General features: G+C 43.2%; 1 protein-coding gene and 1 long non-coding RNA gene across 16 annotated transcripts in view; one reads left to right on the top strand and one right to left on the bottom strand.

The window, feature by feature from the left end:
* The window catches only part of LOC121400994 (WD repeat-containing protein 91-like), a 1,149,255-nt gene that overhangs the window by 1,119,221 nt on the left and 13,095 nt on the right, over positions 1-16,939 (bottom strand). For 9 of the 15 annotated variants that reach the window (XR_005966010.1, XR_005966017.1, XR_005966015.1 and 6 more), the window contains exons 9-13: positions 16,212-16,265; positions 15,839-15,893; positions 15,331-15,365; positions 7,530-7,723; positions 6,393-6,543 (exon numbers count right to left, since the gene is read on the bottom strand). Coding sequence is in view for 6 of the 15 variants with exons in the window: in XM_041585371.1 (XP_041441305.1) it covers positions 5,698-5,766; positions 6,393-6,543; positions 7,530-7,723; positions 15,331-15,365; positions 15,839-15,893; positions 16,212-16,265 (558 nt within the window). In the remaining 9 variants the exon portion in view is untranslated. Of the gene's footprint in view, positions 1-2,754; positions 3,225-3,515; positions 5,767-6,392; positions 6,544-7,529; positions 7,724-15,330; positions 15,366-15,838; positions 15,894-16,211; positions 16,266-16,939 lie in introns of those variants that run through there. The other 6 variants (XM_041585371.1, XM_041585372.1, XM_041585375.1 and 3 more) reach the window with 3 other exon arrangements.
* On the top strand, positions 2,888-6,624 carry LOC121401018. Its single transcript, XR_005966028.1, has 2 exons — positions 2,888-3,020; positions 6,423-6,624. It is a non-coding gene; the product is annotated as an uncharacterized LOC121401018 (long non-coding RNA).

The following is a 16,939-nucleotide window of genomic DNA, read 5'->3' as shown; positions in this document are numbered from 1 at the left end:
CACTCCAACTTGCAGCACAGCAGTAAAGAGTGACTGACGTTTATCAGAGCACAAGTCACATGACTGGGGCAGCTGGGAAACTGAAAATATGTCTAGCCCCATGTCAGATTTCAAAATTAAATAAAAAAATATCTGTTTGCTCTTTTAAGAAACTGATTTTTTTCCCATGACAGTATCCCTTTAAAGGGGTCCCAGACCACCAATGGCTTTTTATAAGTGGGTGTCAGTGTAGCCTTTTTATTGTAATGTGGGTGGGATCTGGGGTGGGGCTTGGGGCCAGGCAGAGACTAGGGGGCAAAAAAAATGTTGTTGTACAGGGACCGGTGATTCTTGATGGCAGCCCTGCCTACTCACCATAATTATTTTGGGAAGGAAAGAAATGGTAGAGAGAAAGGGGAGGGTGGGTTGTTCATAGGGAGAAGGAGTGCTCACTAGACATTGGCAGAGAGAGGAGAACAACAGGGATATTTGGGGACGACACAGTCATTGTCCAGAGATTAAGAACAGAGGGGGGGGGGGTAGAACGAGGGTTGGGAAGAGCAAATACCGGGATGGAGAGATTTTAGAGACAGGGAGGAATATGTGTCTGCCCACCTTATGGTAACACCACTGGTAGGTACAAAAGGCACTGGGAAGGATGGAGAAAGTGCTACACATTTGGAAAAGTATCATTCTTTAGAGAAGCGGGACATAGATGTCTGGTGATGGAGAGAGAGAGAGCGTGAGAGAGAGTCTGTGTGAGAGAAGGAGAGAGTGTGTGTGTGAGAGAGAGAGAGTGTAAAAGAGAGAGTGAGAGAGAGTCTGTGTGAGAGAAGGAGAGAGTGTGTGTGTGTATGAGAGAGAGTGTGAGAGAGAGTGTGTGAAAGAGAGTGTGAGAAAGAGTGTGAGAGTGTGTGTGTGAGAGAGAATGAGAGAGAGTGTGTGTGTAAAAGAGAGTGTGAGAGAGAGTGTGAGAAAGAGTGTGAGTGTGTGTGTGTGTGAGAGAGAGAAAGAGAGGTGTAAAAGAGAGAGTGAGTGTGTGAGAGAGAGTGAGTGTGTGAGAGAGAGCTGCCAATAAAGCTTATTTTATTTGAGTGAGAGAGAGAGAGAGGGTTTGAGAGATGGAGAGAGAGAGGGTGTAAAAGAGAGAGTGTGTGAAAGAGAGTGTGAGAGATGATCAGCCAGAGGGAGGGGCAGAGAGAATATGGGGGGGGCTACAGTCAGAATGGGGTTAGACACAGTGACAGATACAGACAGAGGGACAGATACAGACAGAGGGACAGATACAGACAGAGGGACAGATACAGACAGAGGGACAGATACAGACAGAGTGAGGTACGGATACAGACAGAGGGACAGATAGAGACAGAGGGACAGATAGAGACAGAGGGACAGATAGAGACAGAGGGAAAGGACAGAGTGAGGGATAGAAGTGAGATTGGGTAACAGCTGGGGGGGGGTGGGAGGGACACAGACAGATTTGGCTGAAATTTGGCAGTTGGGAGGGAGGGAAATGCGAATAAGAGGGAGGGACAGAGCAGATAGTGGGTGAGACCCTCACAGAGAAGGAAGGGCCTGGGGAGGGACACTAATAGGGGGGAGGATCAGAATTGGGGGTGGGAGGGATTGAGGGGAAGGAGCAGAGTCGGGAGTGGGAGGGAAATACTGAAGAAGGGAAGGGGGGTCGCTAGAAGTCCGGGGGCGCAGGGAGAGACAGAGTCAGAGCTGCAGGAGAGGATCACGTTACACTTCTCTGTATCTCCAGCCCCCGCTCCTGATCTGCGCGACCCCTCAGCCCAACTCGGCCGGTATCTCCTGCCTGAGGATCTGTCCCTGGTGCTGAAAGCCGGGCCCGCCTGTAGCGCAGAGAGAAGCAGCCGCGACATCTCCGGCCCAGAGACACAGTCGCACTGGAGGAGTCGGGAGTCAAGGGCAACGTGTCTAGGGCGCGGGTTTAGTGGCAGGAGAGTCCGAGGCTGAGTGTGAGGCACAGGCCGGGGCAGCTGCTCCCAAACTGACACCAACTCGGGCCTTGAACAACCTCCGATCCACCAGCTGTTCCTTAATAATCATCTCACAGTTCATAGAAGGACCCCCCATAAACCAAACACTGCAAGGACTCAATAGGGAACCTCTTACTAACAAGGACCCCCAGTCCAACTGTGACAAGTAGTTGATTAACAGGAGAAGCCCCCAGGCCTCCAGGGACCATACAAGAGACCCCCCCCCAGGCTGGACACAAACTCAAAGCCCTTAGTTGGGACCCTCGTTAACAAAAGGAGACCCAAACAAGAGTGAAGTTCAAAACCCCATGCATGGATCTCATTACCAATAACCAAACCACCAGGTAAAAGGTACAACTCCAATCCCCAATTTAGGATCCTTTTACACCCCAAGATAAGCACCAGCTACTGACCAAGTGCGAGATCACAGCTCTGCTTCTCTTTCCATCCACCAGGACCTCCAACATCTACAAGATTATCCTCACTGGAGACACCCTGGTCTACATATACAAAGGGCAACAATTAAAGGTAATCCACTCTTTTGTGTTTCTACCTATAAACTGATATATACAGTGGGTGGGGGAAGCAGATGCTCCAGCACCTTGACATGTAAAGGGATTCTCCAACAAGTAACCCCATTTATAGGGTCCCAGTGACCATTACTACAAACCTCTTGTTGTCCTAATACCGGTCTCTGAAACCAGCAAGCTAAAACTTTCCTAGACGCAATTAAAGGTCAAGCACACTAGTCTACAGATACTTCCAAGCATGGACCTCTGATCAGAAAAGGCACCCATCAGCCCTACAGATGAACAAGGTCAAAGTTGACCTAGATACCATCATCTCCCTGTGGAAATTAGCATCTTCACAGGTCCCCTCATCCTCAGCCTCATTGCCTACCTGGAGTCAATTTAACATTTGTTCAAACAGAGGTGTCTTCACCCACTGGCGGACAATAAACCAAGCCAACGATGATTCATTTCCCTCCTGATGATTTCTAACAGGATTTAAGGCTGACAACAGATTCTTTGGAAACAGGTATGAATGGTAAATAACCACAGGGAAGGGGTCTGTCAGTAAAGGGACTGCCAAACAATTTCATATGCTCAGCCTGAAGCATTTTCATATTACCGAAACAAGTTTGCGCTATTCTGTGTCGATGGCTTGCAAGCCGTGTAGGAGATAAATTTCCTCATGTCAACCTTCTTCTTAAATGCTTTGGAACCCAGCTGGGTCCTCCGACTGAGTAGTTACATGGTATCAAAAGAAAAGCAGGTGCAATTATGTGAGTAAATAGCTCCATATCTTCCAAAGTTATACAATCAACTATACAGTCTGGGATGGGTTATTTTAAAAACAGTCTAAGAGCAGTGGGATAGTGTCCAGATTTAAGACTATGTTGACATTTATGGGTGCCTGCACAGTATGGAGCTATATCTTTCCATGATAAATCTAGATATCTAGATAAATGGTTCACCGGTAACATTTAGAAAGATTTCAGGGGCGGTAGAACATGTTTGAAGAACATTCATGTAACAATATGAAATTTAAACAGTAGATACAAAATGGCAAAGCCTTAGAAATGGAATTGTCTCCATGCATCAGATTTCTTCATTCTGTGCCTTCATACTTCACCCCCAAGGTGGTCCAGCCATCTCCAGCTTGTTAGATTCTCATTGTTGACATGAATGAAGCAAAAAATAAATTCCCCAAGGACCTCCAAGCCTATGTCTTTCTATTATGTGTAGCATCAACTTGAGCACAGACGAATAAGGTTTTCTTGTTGAAAGTTTCCAATGATGGAATATCGGTGACTAAAATGCTAGAATGTTCCCGTCAGAAAAGGTTCTGGAAATCTTGGGCAGCATCGTTGGCTGCCCCTTATGAGGCTGTATTGGCAGTTGGGCTGGCAGGGAATGGTTTCTTAGAGGACCCAGTTGGAGTTAGCGTAATGATCTGCCTTATTTCAAATACTGATTTAGCAGGAACGTCACTGAGCCCCACCATGAACCGTATGGAGAACCAATTTTGGTTCCCAACTCATAGAATTAGAACCATCATGCTAATGGTTTTGTTTTCTTATTCTCTGGATGGGTGGCTTTGGAAAGGTTGACCTCAATGAGATAGTTGTCAACCTAGTGTTTATGTGCTCAGGTTTAGGCAAATGGATGCCTTTTTGGGCAAGAAGTAATGATCTGCCTTATTTCAAATGTTGATGTAACAGGAACTTCTCTGAGACCCACTATGAACCTCACAGAGACCAAAATTTGCTTCCCAACTCATAAAATTAGAACCATCATGGTTTTGTTTTTTTATTCTCTGGATGGGTGACTCATAGAATTAGACTCATCATGTGAATGGTTTTGTTTTCTTATTCTCTGGATGGGTGACTTTGGAAAGGTTGACATCAATGAGATGGTTGTCAACTTAGTGTGTATGTGCTCAGGTTCAGGCAAATGGACGGATGCCTTTTTGGGCATCATTGGCTGCAACTCATGAGGCTGAATTGACAGTTGGGCTGGCAGGGAATAGTTTCTTAGAGGACCCAGTTGGAGATAGTGTTGTGACCTCAGCATTGTCTTAGAAGTAATGATGTGCCTTATTTTAAATACTGATGTAGAAGGAACTTCACTGAGACCCACCATGAACTGCACAGAGATCCAATTTTGGTTCCCAACTCATAGAATTAGAACTATCATGGTTTTGTTTTCTTGTTCTCTGGTTGGGTGGTTTTGCCTTATTTCAAATACTGATGTAGCAGGAACTTTCCTGAGCCCCACTATGAACCGTATGGAGGCCCAATTGGATAGTTGTGCCTTATTTCAAATACTGATGTAGCAGGAACTTTCCTGAGCCCCACTATGAACCGTATGGAGGCCCAATTGGATAGTTGTCCTCAATGAGATAATTGACAACCTAGTGTTTATGTGCAAAGGGTAAAGGCAAATGGATGTCTTTTTGGGCAACATTGGCTGTGACTCATGAGGCTGAAATGGCAGTTTGGCTGGCAGGGCATGGTTTCTTAGAGGACCCAGTTTGAGTTAGCGTTGCAACTCCAGCATTGGCTCAGAAGTAATGATGTGCCTTATTTTAAATACTGATGTAGAAGGAACTTCACTGAGACCCACCATGAACTGCACAGAGATCCAATTTTGGTTCCCAACTCATAGAATTAGAACTATCATGGTTTTGTTTTCTTGTTCTCTGGTTGGGTGGTTTTGGAAAGGTTGACCTCAATGAGATGGTTGTCAACCTAGTGTGTATGTGCTCAGGTTTAGGCAAATGGATGGATGCCATTTTGGGCATCATTGGCTGCAACTCATGAGGCTGAATTGGCAGTTGGGTTGGCAGGGAATGGTTTCTTAGAGGACCCAGTTGGAGTAAGCGTTGTGACCCCAGCATTGGCTCAGAAGTAATGATGTGCCTTATTTTAAATACTGGTGTAGAAGGAACTTCACTGAGACCCACATGAACTGCACAGAGATCCAATTTTGGTTCCCAACTCATAGAATTAGAACTATCATGGTTTTGTTTTCTTGTTCTCTGGATGGGTGACCTTGGAAAGGTTGACCTCAATGAGATGGTTGTCAACCTAGTGTGTATGTGCTCAGGTATAGGCAAATGGATGGATGGATGCCTTTTTGGCCAATCATTGGCTGCAACTCATGAGGCTGATGGCACGGATTATGATGTTATTCAAATATATCTGTGGTCCTCAGACAGCACTGGGGACAAAGAAATCCTCATTTGGGCAGTTTTGTCTGGCTGTCCACTTGCAACCCATCTGCATGGATAAGAATAGTCACTTCTCATTAAGGGGGAACTATAGCAAAAATGAAAATTTAATATAAGCGTCATCATACTGAAATAAGAAACTTTCTAAATACAACCAATTAAATATTCCGCATTGTTTCTGAAAAAATCAAGTTTATCTTCACTATTCCTCTCTCAGCATCTGTTTCTCTTCATTCTGTCTTCATGCAGCAGTTGGGTGTCAGATAATCACTGACAGTTAGATCCAATATATCTTTTAGGGGGGCTTCCTTTCCTAGCAGATGTATTAGAGCTCACTCAAATAACTGATTCCAGTACAAATAGATTCTAACAAAACAAAAATTCTGCTCAATTCAATTCTGCTCAAATCCTGCAAATAGAGAGACATGATGTCTGGTGATTTTAATAGAGTGAGCTCTAATACATCTGGATCATTCATCTGACACCCAACTGCTGAATGAAGACAGAATGAAGAGAAACAGATGCTGAGAGAGGAATAGTGAAGATAAACTTAATTATTTCAGAATCAGTACAGAGTTATTCAGCAAAGATACCAAATCCCAGTGGTGGGGATAGAATAGAGGGTTAAATGAAAACTTGACAAATTATGAGCAGCCATATGAAGGACTCTCTCACCAGTCTGTCTCTCTTTGTCGCCCATTCCAGGGAGAGCAGAGCCGACTTGGAGATGGCGGAAGCTTTTGTCTGTATGATGCCATCAATAGACCAGATTTTAATCACCCCGTCAACATCCAGACTAGACACCCGGCACCCGGAGCAGTCGACCCTGCCAGAGAAAAAGCAATAATGTTAACGGCTGGCAAATAAACAACTTTAAAGGGATGGTTCACCTTTGAGTTAACTCTTAGTATGATGTAGAGAGTGATATCATTATTATTATTGACATTTATTTATATTGCGCCAGCATATTTCTCAGTGCTGTAAAGTAAATGTGTTTATACAACGAAATCACATGAATTACATACATAGAACATATGGAGTTAAATACAACACAACCAATAAGGTACAAAAGGCGAGGAAGGCCCTGTGCAAAAGAGCTTACAATCTAAAGGGAAGGGAATAAGACACAAGGCGTGGGATTGGGCAAGATCAGATATGAGTGGGTGAGAGATGTAGTACTGTATGTGGTATTGCATTTGGTAGTTAAGCAGAGGGAGGGGAGGCTTCTCTAAAGAAGTGCGTTTTAAGAGATTTTTTGGAGGAAAGGATTTGGAAACAGTAAAGGGGATGTAAAGGCAAAAATAAAATCCAATACAAATCTCTACAGTCTCCGACTGCTCTACAGGGAAACAAACAAAGCTGCTTGAGTTCTGCATGGCTGGGAAGTAAGGCGGGGGCTCCCCCTGCTGTTCATAAGTATAATTGTTTCCCTGCAGAGCAGTTAGGGACCGTCTGACAATTCCTATCCACAGCAGTAAATGAAGGGAGAATGTCACTGCATACAGTCAGGTTTCTTATAAAAACAGTACAGATTTTTTAATTAAAGTATATTGGAGATAGGTTTCTTTTTCATAAAAGAAAGTAAAAATGGGGTTTTATTATTTTGCCTTTACATGCCCTTTAAACGTTGGGCTCCTGGATTCTACTTTCTGGTGTTCCGGATTGGTGCCTGCCTACAATCAATTTTCTATGACTCACTCCCCTTTGCTGAAGGTTTGGGGCATGAGCACCTGAACCCACTTTAGAAATCATTGTGGTTATACAGTTGCCCAAGGATTTTGGCTTTCTGTTTTTTTGAATGAGGATCAGTACCTGCAGTGCATGATGGAGGAATGGTGCTCCGCATACTCGTCCTGGCTCAGCACAATGAATGGTTGTGATGATTTCTCCTCTTTCCTTGCGCTGCTTCCCCCAGAACCTCTGCTCACTGAATCCACCGGCTCATTTTGTGCATCCGAACGCGAATCTGGATCAAGGTCTAAACTCTCGGTCTTCTTTTCGGTGCTCTGGGAACAAAACACATCAGATATATAAATGGCACATCCCAGATCCCTCAGGGACAATCATGATAATCCATCGTATTCCATTTTATTTTCTGCTACTACAGAACAGGAACTGAAACTACAATAATCACATGGTCAGATTAGTCATCGTTTGAGTGATGTTTCTGCAACAACTGAATGATTTTCCCAAAAAGCTTACAAATGGTTCACCAGTTACACCCGCCATCGGGGTTGCCAGGTTGGCTGATTTACAGCCAAATTTAAATCCCACGCCGGTTTTGAAAGTACAAACTAGCCAAGTCACCGATTCTTGGGTCTGTGGCTAATTTCCAACTTGGAAACCAACCAAAGTTTTTTCTTGCCCTAATGTGGCCAAGCCTGTGTCTCCCAATGCATCTTGGGTAATGTTGTTTTTTTTTAACTTTTTGCCAAGTTGAATGTAAGACTACAATACCCAGCATGCAATGGGACTGACTTGTGTAGAAGTCGGGGAGTTACCAGATTTTGGGCTCTGTACCCCAGTCTCCCATCACTCTTAAGCATTCTCCGGTGACTTTCCTCAATTTCAGACAATTTTGGGACAAAAATCTGCACCAAATGTCTGACCTGTTTTACCAATATTTACTGAAATTGTATATTTATTAGGGCTTTATAGGGTTACCACCTGCCCAGTATTTTACTGGCCTGGATGGTAAAAATTATGGTTGATCGCAATGTTATTAATAGGGAATAAAGATCAATATATAGGAAGGTCAGTGATCCCAATGTTATTACTAGGGAATAAAGATAAATATATAGGAAGGTCAGTGATCCCAATGTTATTAATAGGGAATAAAGATAAATATATAGGAAGGTCAGTGATCCCAATGTTATTAATATGGAAAAAAGATACATATATAGGAAGGCCAGTATTTTTTGTATGGGAAAGGTGGCAACCTTAGAGCCTTATGGGACCCCTATACCTCCTGAGCCCTCCTCTGTACTTATGCTTGAGTCCTGCGCGGGTCCATTTTTTGAAACCTGTACCTGCAACCCAAAATTTGACCCGCTTGTTCCCGCTACTCGGCCCACAATAGGCCAACTAACCTTCCGATCGGGGGGGGGACACACAAAACCGGAAGCGACATCACATTTGCCCGGAAGCGATGTCACATTTGCCCGGAAGTAACGTCACATTTGCCCGGAAGTGACGTCACTCTGGTGCCAAATCTTCACAAAAGAAAATGTAAAAACTGGAAGAACCACAAGGGTGGTTAGGTTTCCAGCCCGGTTACCTGCGGACTGCGCGCACAGGGACTTTTTGCCGAAACCTGATCACTTTGCGGGTATTCCGCAGGTACCCGACCCAATGCAGGACTTTAGCTTTCTCCCCGGGTGACAGGCTAACCTGTACCGTTTTGCTTTATGGAAAAATTTGTGAAACAGTCATTTAATTTTTAGACTTTTTTCACTGCACATCATATGCTATTTTTTGGGCTATTTTTGAAGTGTCTCTTGGCTAGTTTTGGGCTGGTTTTGTAGAAAATTAGACCTGGCAACCCTGCCCTCAATCAACAGGACAGTAGAACCGACCAATTTAATCCCCCCATAGAGATCACATATGTAGCAACACTGTGAACCACAGTCCGACCCATATGTATTATTAGGGATGCACTGAATCCAGAATTTGGTTCGGGATTCGGCCTTATTCAGTCGGCCGACCAAATCCTTCTGCCTGGCCGAACCAAATCCTTATTTGTATATGTAAATTAGGGGAGTGTAAGGAAATCACATGACTTTTCATCACAAAAGAAGACTTTTTCCCACTTTTTCTTTTCCTGCCCCTAATTTGAATATGCTATTTAGGACTTGGTTCGGTAATCAGACGAATCTTTCACCAAGGATTCAGGGGATTCGGCCGAGTCCCAAATAGTGGATTCGGTGCATCCCTATGTATTATTGAAAGTGTTACTAAATTGCAAATACACACTGGGGGTTATTTACTAAAATCCGAATGTATCTCATATTTTATTAATAAAAAAAACTACGACCAAACTCCCATGCCCGATTTTAGCTTATTTTATTACCTTTATCGTATCGCGGAAAAACTAGATAAAATTGAGCAAACCCCCAAATCGCTCGGATTTTTCTGCCTCTTTGCTCAAATTGCTCAAATTTTTCTGGCTTTTTTCCCCGAATTGCTCGATGTGTTTTCAAGTTTTTGTCCGAAAACCCTGAAAAAGTCTGATTTTCGGGCTAAACCCAGCGCAGATCACGAAAACTTCAAACTGAGATGTGCTTCTCCCGTTGATTTATACAGGACCTTGAGAGGGCTGAGATGGAGGATTTTCAGATTTGGGCTTTTTGCAGCGTTGGGGTATAATAAATCTCAAAAAAACTCTAGTTTTTGTTTCCCTCTAAAAATGTGAGTTTCCTAGTGAAAAGAGAGAATTTTTAGAGACTTTAACATTCGGATTTTAATAAATAACCCCGTTAGGGCAGAGACACACATAGGGGGAGATTAGTCGCCCAGCGACAAATCGCCTCTTCTTCGGGCGACTAATCTCCCTGAAAAGCCTTCCCGAAGAAACTTTGGACGACTTCTGAAAACTAAGAGCTCCAAGTGCCATCCCGCTGGCGATTTAAGGTATGAGGATCCAAAATACATAAAGATCCCTTATCCAGAAAACCCAAGGTCCGAGCATTTTGGATAACAGGTCCCATACCTGTATTTGATCCCAACTAAGATATAATGAATCCCTATTGGAAGCAAAACCAGCCTATTGGGTTTAGTACATAATTGTTTAAGGTATGAGGATCCAAAATACAGAAAGATCTGTTATCTGGAAAACCCCAGGTCCTGAGCATTCTGGATAACAGGTCCCACACCTGTACTTGATCCCAACTAAGATATAATTAATCCTTATTGGCAGCAAACCCAGCCTATTGGATTTATTTAATGTTTACATGATTTTCTAGTAGAATTAAGGTATGAAGGTCCAAATTATGGAAAGATCCGTTATCTGGAAACCCCCAGGTCCCGAGCATTCTGGATAACAGGTCCCATACCTGTACAACAGAAACTTGCCTCCAACACTGTAAATCAAAAATAAGCTCCTGCTTTGAGGCCACTGGGAGCAACATCCAAGGGGTCGGAGAGCAACGTGTTAATCACGAGCTACTGGTTGGGGATCACTGGGTTAAAGGGACAATAAAGACAGAGCCCATAATAAAGATTATTATTACCCACCTGTCCAGCTGTTCAGACTGAGAGTTGTTTCGTTTGCACGGATCAGAGCAGCAGTTTTTATTCCCTTGCAGAGACGTGAGCCAATCAGCTGGCAGTGCTGCGACTGGCAGTTTCAGGAAACCTCCTGTTTGATTGTGTCCAGATCCACTTGCAGAACAGACACTGACATTGCTTCATTCTCTCTCCACCCGGGGAGACACTAATCTGCGCTGGTCCTTATATGCCCTCCCTGCAATAACTGCCAGTGTGTTGGGCTTTAACCCTTTCACTGCCAGACCATGTTGCACTCTTTGGGGGTGTTCTCTTCACAGTTCTGCTGCCACCCACCCGTTCCTGCCAATGACCACCCCTTCCTCCTCTGCCTATTCACAGTACTAAAGGGGAGGTGTACTGGCCCTTTAAATTAAAGGAGAACTAAAGCCTAACTAAAGAAGTAGCTAGAAATGTTGTACATTATGTTTTGTGCTTCTGTACCAGCCCAAGGCAACCACAGCCCTTTAGCAGTAAAGATCTGTGTCTCCAAAGATGCCCCAGTAGCTCCCCATCTTCTTTTCTGCTGATTCACTGCACATGCTCTGTGCTGCTGTCACTTACTGAGCTTAGGGAGCCACTCACAATATACAGTACACATAGAATAGAAATGTCACAATATAAGGCTGATTAGTAATTAATACAGATAATTACTACATGGCAACACAGAAACCAGTGCAATTAGCATCAGAATTTAATAATCAGCAAACCTGTAGCATCAGCTTATATTACAGCCAGGGAAGCTCATTTTCTGCTGGATAATTAGTGACGAGCCCTAAGCTTAGCTTCTCAACAGCCAATCAGAGCTCACTGAGCATGTGAGTGTCACAGACACTTTCCAAGATGGTGACCCCCTGTGACAAGTTTGAAGTCCTGGATCATTGCTGCTATTGACAAGCTTAAACTTTAGCCTTGTGCAATAAGTTCAGTATATAAAATATGCCATTTTTAGCCCCATTCATTTTTAGGGTTTACTTCTCCTTTAAATGTGAACAACCCTTTTAGTGAGGAATTTTCAGTAAGGGAGTGTGCGCCACCTGCTGAAGGAAGGGCAGCTCTGCAGTTTTAAGAACAGAATAATTGTATGGGACCTATTATCCAGAATGCTTGGGACTTACCGGGTTTTCCGGATAACAGATCTTTCCATAATTTTCCATAATCTTCATATTTTAAGGGGCAGATTTATCAAGAAGGGTCAAAGTGAAAATTCGAAGTAAAAAAAATTGAATTTCAAGCTATTTTTGTGTATTTCGACTAGAGAATAGTCCAAATTAAATTTGAAAAAATTAGAATATCGAAATTTATCATGTACTGTCTCTTTAAGACTTCGACCATTCACCATCTAAAACCTGCTGAATTGCTGCTTTAGCCTATGGGGGACCTCCTAGAACCCATATGGAATCAATTGGTAGACTAAGTTTTTTTAAAAAAAATACTTCAAATCAAATTCGATTCGTACGATAGAATACAGCCTATTCACCCGCAAAAAAAAACAGATTTTTTTAATAAATTTCAGTTTGTTTTTTTGTTTTTTTATTTAAATTTCAAAGTTATGGGAGTTCAAAAAAACTCCCATTACTTTAGAAATTCGACCCTTGATAAATCTGCCCCTAAATCTACTAGAAAACCTTGTAAACATTAAGGGGCAGAATTATCAAGGGTCAATTTAGAGTTCATGGGAGTTTGTATAGACTCCCATGAACTCTAAATTCAAAGAAAAAACGACCAATTGAAATTGAATTGGATCCGCAAACTCAGATCAAATTCGATTTGAGTTTTTTTTTCCCGAAAAATCTCGATCAACTTCAAATTGATCCCAGGACGTCCCACATTGCAAAACAGCAATTCGGCAGGTTTAAGGTGGCGAATAGTCAAATACGAATTCTTAAAGGGCCAGAGTATGATAAATTTCAAAAACCGAATTCGAACATTTTTCAAAACTTGGATTATTTGGATAAAATGGAGTCTATGGGATATGTCAGAATGTCTTTCCATGTGCTCCGTACTGCGCCGCCCCTTTGGTTCTGCCTCCTGGCACAATGTACTGGAGCTTAGAACATTCCCTGCTGAACTGGCGGCTGCTTAGCTCCTCCTTTTGGCTAGCAGGGAGGGCGGGGCTACTGGAAGACTTTGAAGTGTCAGAGTGAAACATCATTTTAGGCAGAATAGTCAGTTTTGGTCTGTGAGGAGGAGCAGAAGTGCTGTTGGTGCTGGTGTAGCCACATAAGGGACTAAGCACAGATATCCTACAGAACTTTCTTGTAATACCTTGTATTGTATCTGTTGTTTCTATGGAAATCTCTCCATTTAGTAAAGTATCCAACCAATCAGCAGTCCACTCTGCAACATACCAAATCATTCATCCTGCAGCCCATTCATGGCAACCAACCCTTCTAAGCATGCAACCCTCAAACCCTCATCCCATCCAACTACCTGCCCTGTTAGACATGCACCCATTCAACTATCATCCAATCATCTCTCCAACTAACTATCCACCCTTCATTCATACACCCATTCAACTAGAAGCCCCATCATACAATCATCTTCACATTCTATTAGGCATCTTTTATCCATCAAACTAGCTATCCATATGTTTCTTGCACTCTTCCAAACAACTATACAAGTAATCATCAATGCACTTATACAACCAGCTATCCTCCCTTCATCCAAACATATATCCATCCATCATCCATGCACAATTAAATTATCCTCTCCATCGTCCACGCATCTCTCCATCCTACCATCCAATCTTCATCCATGCACTCATCAACCCAACTATACACTCCTTTTCATTCAATCATCTCTCCATTCTGCTATGCAATCTTCATCCATGCACCAATCAAACCAACTATCCACTCCTTCATCCAATCATCTCTCCATTCTGCTATGCAATCTTCATCCATGCACCTATTAAACCAACTATCAACTCCTTCATCCAATCATCTCCCATCCTACTATCACCATCAAATCAACTATCCACTCCTTCATCCAATCATCTCCCATCCTACTATCCACCATCAATCAACTATCCACTCCTTCATCCAATCATCTGTGCATCCTACTATCCACTCTTCATCCATTCACCTATCTAACCAAATATCCAACAAATCATTCACAAGGACATCCAACCAATCATCCAAGCACTCCTCCATCATCTGATACTTGTTGTTGGTGTCTAACCAACTATTAACTATGCAACCCTTCAACTAACCAGTTATCCTATCACCATTCCTACCAACTAATCATCCATGCACCCACCCATCTATCATCCATGTACTCATCCAAACAATTATACATTCATCATCCATGCACACATTCTGTCATCTGTCCATCCAACTACAGTATCTCCAACCAACTATCCATCACCTGATGTATGCCCAGAGTTTAACCCACTATGAATTCCTTTATCCAGGTACCCCTCCAACTAACCATTTATCCCACACCCATGCACCCATTCTGCCAACTAGTAATCTATCTGTTAGTGGTGCGATGTGGGATATGAATGTGGGGCTATAGGGAAATACCGTTGCTGGACGTTGGCTTTGGGCTGCAGCAGGTTTGGCTCAGATAAGCCACTGAATACTGTTCCCCTATTGGTGGGTATAGCAGGGAGGGACAGTGGCTCCGTCACTTCCACGCGGTTACCTCTCCCGTCACGCTCCATGGTGCTCGTTGGGGCTGAACTACACACGAGTTTCTCTTTAGTGCTTAGGAAAGGATTGATCCCTCGATGCCCCAGGGAAGCATCAAAGCCTGTAACACAAATAAATGGAGCCTGACCAACTGAATGTAGATTGAAAATCTACCAGTTAAAGGGGAAATTAACCAGAAATAATTTGGAATATGGGGCAAACAAAGGTACTGTCAAGTCAGGGAGAAAAACTCCTATTTACCTGGGAAATCAGGAACCTTGGGGGTCTCTGTGGGCTTCACTGTAATGGAAAAGGCCAAACCATTTGCTTTTTGGAGCAGCTAATGGGATCATAGAGCAAAACTGTAGCACGGCCCAAATCTCCGTTCCTCCAATCCAAAGGCTGCTGGTTCTGACAGAGACACATTGTATATCGTGAAATCATTGTGATATAAAGAGCTTTAAAGGGAACATAAACCTTCCTAACTCTCTTGCTGCCTCTATTGCTACAAAGAAGGCTCCACAACTGTGCTCAGTGCAGGAGACTCAATGCTATTGATATTCCCAGCGAGAAATCTCAAAGTAAACACACAAGCTTAAGGCGGAGAATTATGAAACCGGAGTGTAACTACAATTCTCAGCATAAGGTTGCTGGGAGTTAGTTACAGGTTGGACATTCCTAATCTAAGTAATTGTCTCCAGACCTGGGCGCAGACTTACCTTGGCTGTTTTGGAATCAGGAACCGGATCTTTCCCTAAGTAACAAAAAAAAAAAAATAGTCCACTTATATCTTTGGGTGCACAGCACTGATCCTTGGAGCTTACATTCTGTGATACAGCTGCTTTCCCCTTATTTCTCTGCTGGCAATTTACTAATCTCCATTTAGTAAATTGCCTGCAGAGAATCACTGTACCAACCACCTCCAGCAGGAGGCAGCAAAGAACAGACCAATCATTGCTGCCCCACCCCTGTGATCCCTCACCTCATTGGTCTATAGCTCCTCCGATTCCTAAATCCTGATTGGGGAGGCCATTGGGGTGAGGGAACTTCTTGGACAAAAGGCGTTTTAGCAATGGCGGGGTCCTGCTCCAGCCAAATCCTGGGGACACAGACACTCACATAAACACACATACAGTCTTACCCCTTCTCACACTCACATAGGGTGCTGGGAGTTGCAGTTCAAGTGCATTGATATCTATGGGTACTTCCGGGGGGGGGGTTACTCACCACCTATATTGTTGGAAATGTCCTTTATGCCTTCGTTCCGGAGACACGTGTGAGACTGAAAGAAAGGGGAGCGAGAAACACGAAAACGAGTTAGTTATAGTTTGGGGGATATGATAAATAGGGGTGCTCCAAATTCAGCATTCACTGATTGGACTGAAACCTGGCAGGAATCAGCAACAATCTCTAGAGCTCAGCAAAACTCAATCAAAACCCCGCAAAAGTCAGTGCTTCAGCTCTGTTCATCAGCCAGGCTTCTGCTACATTATTTGGGAGTCAGAACCAGCAGTGCAGAGAGTATAAACAGTCACTGCTTACAAGTAGATTGTGACGTGATTGTGATAGAGTGCGGCGATGAAATCAATCTGCCTCTCACCTTGGTGGAAATGACTTGTCCATCGGGGTTGAAGACCAGATACACAACGGACACCTTTGCAGAGACATAAATGAAGGAAGGGTAAGAAAATGAAACCATTTCAGACTCTTGCTGCAGCTTCATTGCTCTGCCTCACATTGCTGCACAAATCTCAGATGACTGGGAAAGACACATTTCAGATATACATTTCAGGGCATCATAGAAATCAGTGCAGTCTGCATCAGAATTCATTCATAATCAGGTCTGTAGCATCAGCTTCTACAATAGATGAACCTCACTTTCTGCTGAATGATTTCCCCCGACCCCTAAGCTCAGCTTCCCAACAGCAGCCCAGGACCCAGTGAGCATGTGCAGTGCCACTGACTCACAGAAGATGCCTAACAAGATCCAACATGGGCAGCTGCTGGGGATAATTAAAAGGGTGGTTTATCTTTAAGTTAACTTTTGATATGTTATAGAATGGCTAATTCTAAGTAACTTTTAAATTGGTCTTCATTGTTTATTTGTTGTCGTTTTTTAATTATTTGACTTTTTCCTCTGACTCTTTCCAGCTTTCAAATAGGGGTCACCGACCCTATCTAAAAAAACAAACGCTCTGTAATGCTACAAATGTATTGTTATTGCTACTTTTTATTACTCTTTCTATTCAGGCCTCTCCTCTTCATATGGTTGCTAGGGGAATTTGGAGCCTAGCAACCAGCTGGCTGAAATTGCAAACTAAAGAGCTG

This window comes from Xenopus laevis, chromosome 3L, assembly GCF_017654675.1.
Source record: "Xenopus laevis strain J_2021 chromosome 3L, Xenopus_laevis_v10.1, whole genome shotgun sequence".
Lineage (NCBI taxonomy): Eukaryota > Metazoa > Chordata > Amphibia > Anura > Pipidae > Xenopus > Xenopus laevis.
The sequence above is the reverse complement of the archived record's forward strand: the minus strand, read 5'-3'. Positions and strand labels throughout refer to the sequence as shown.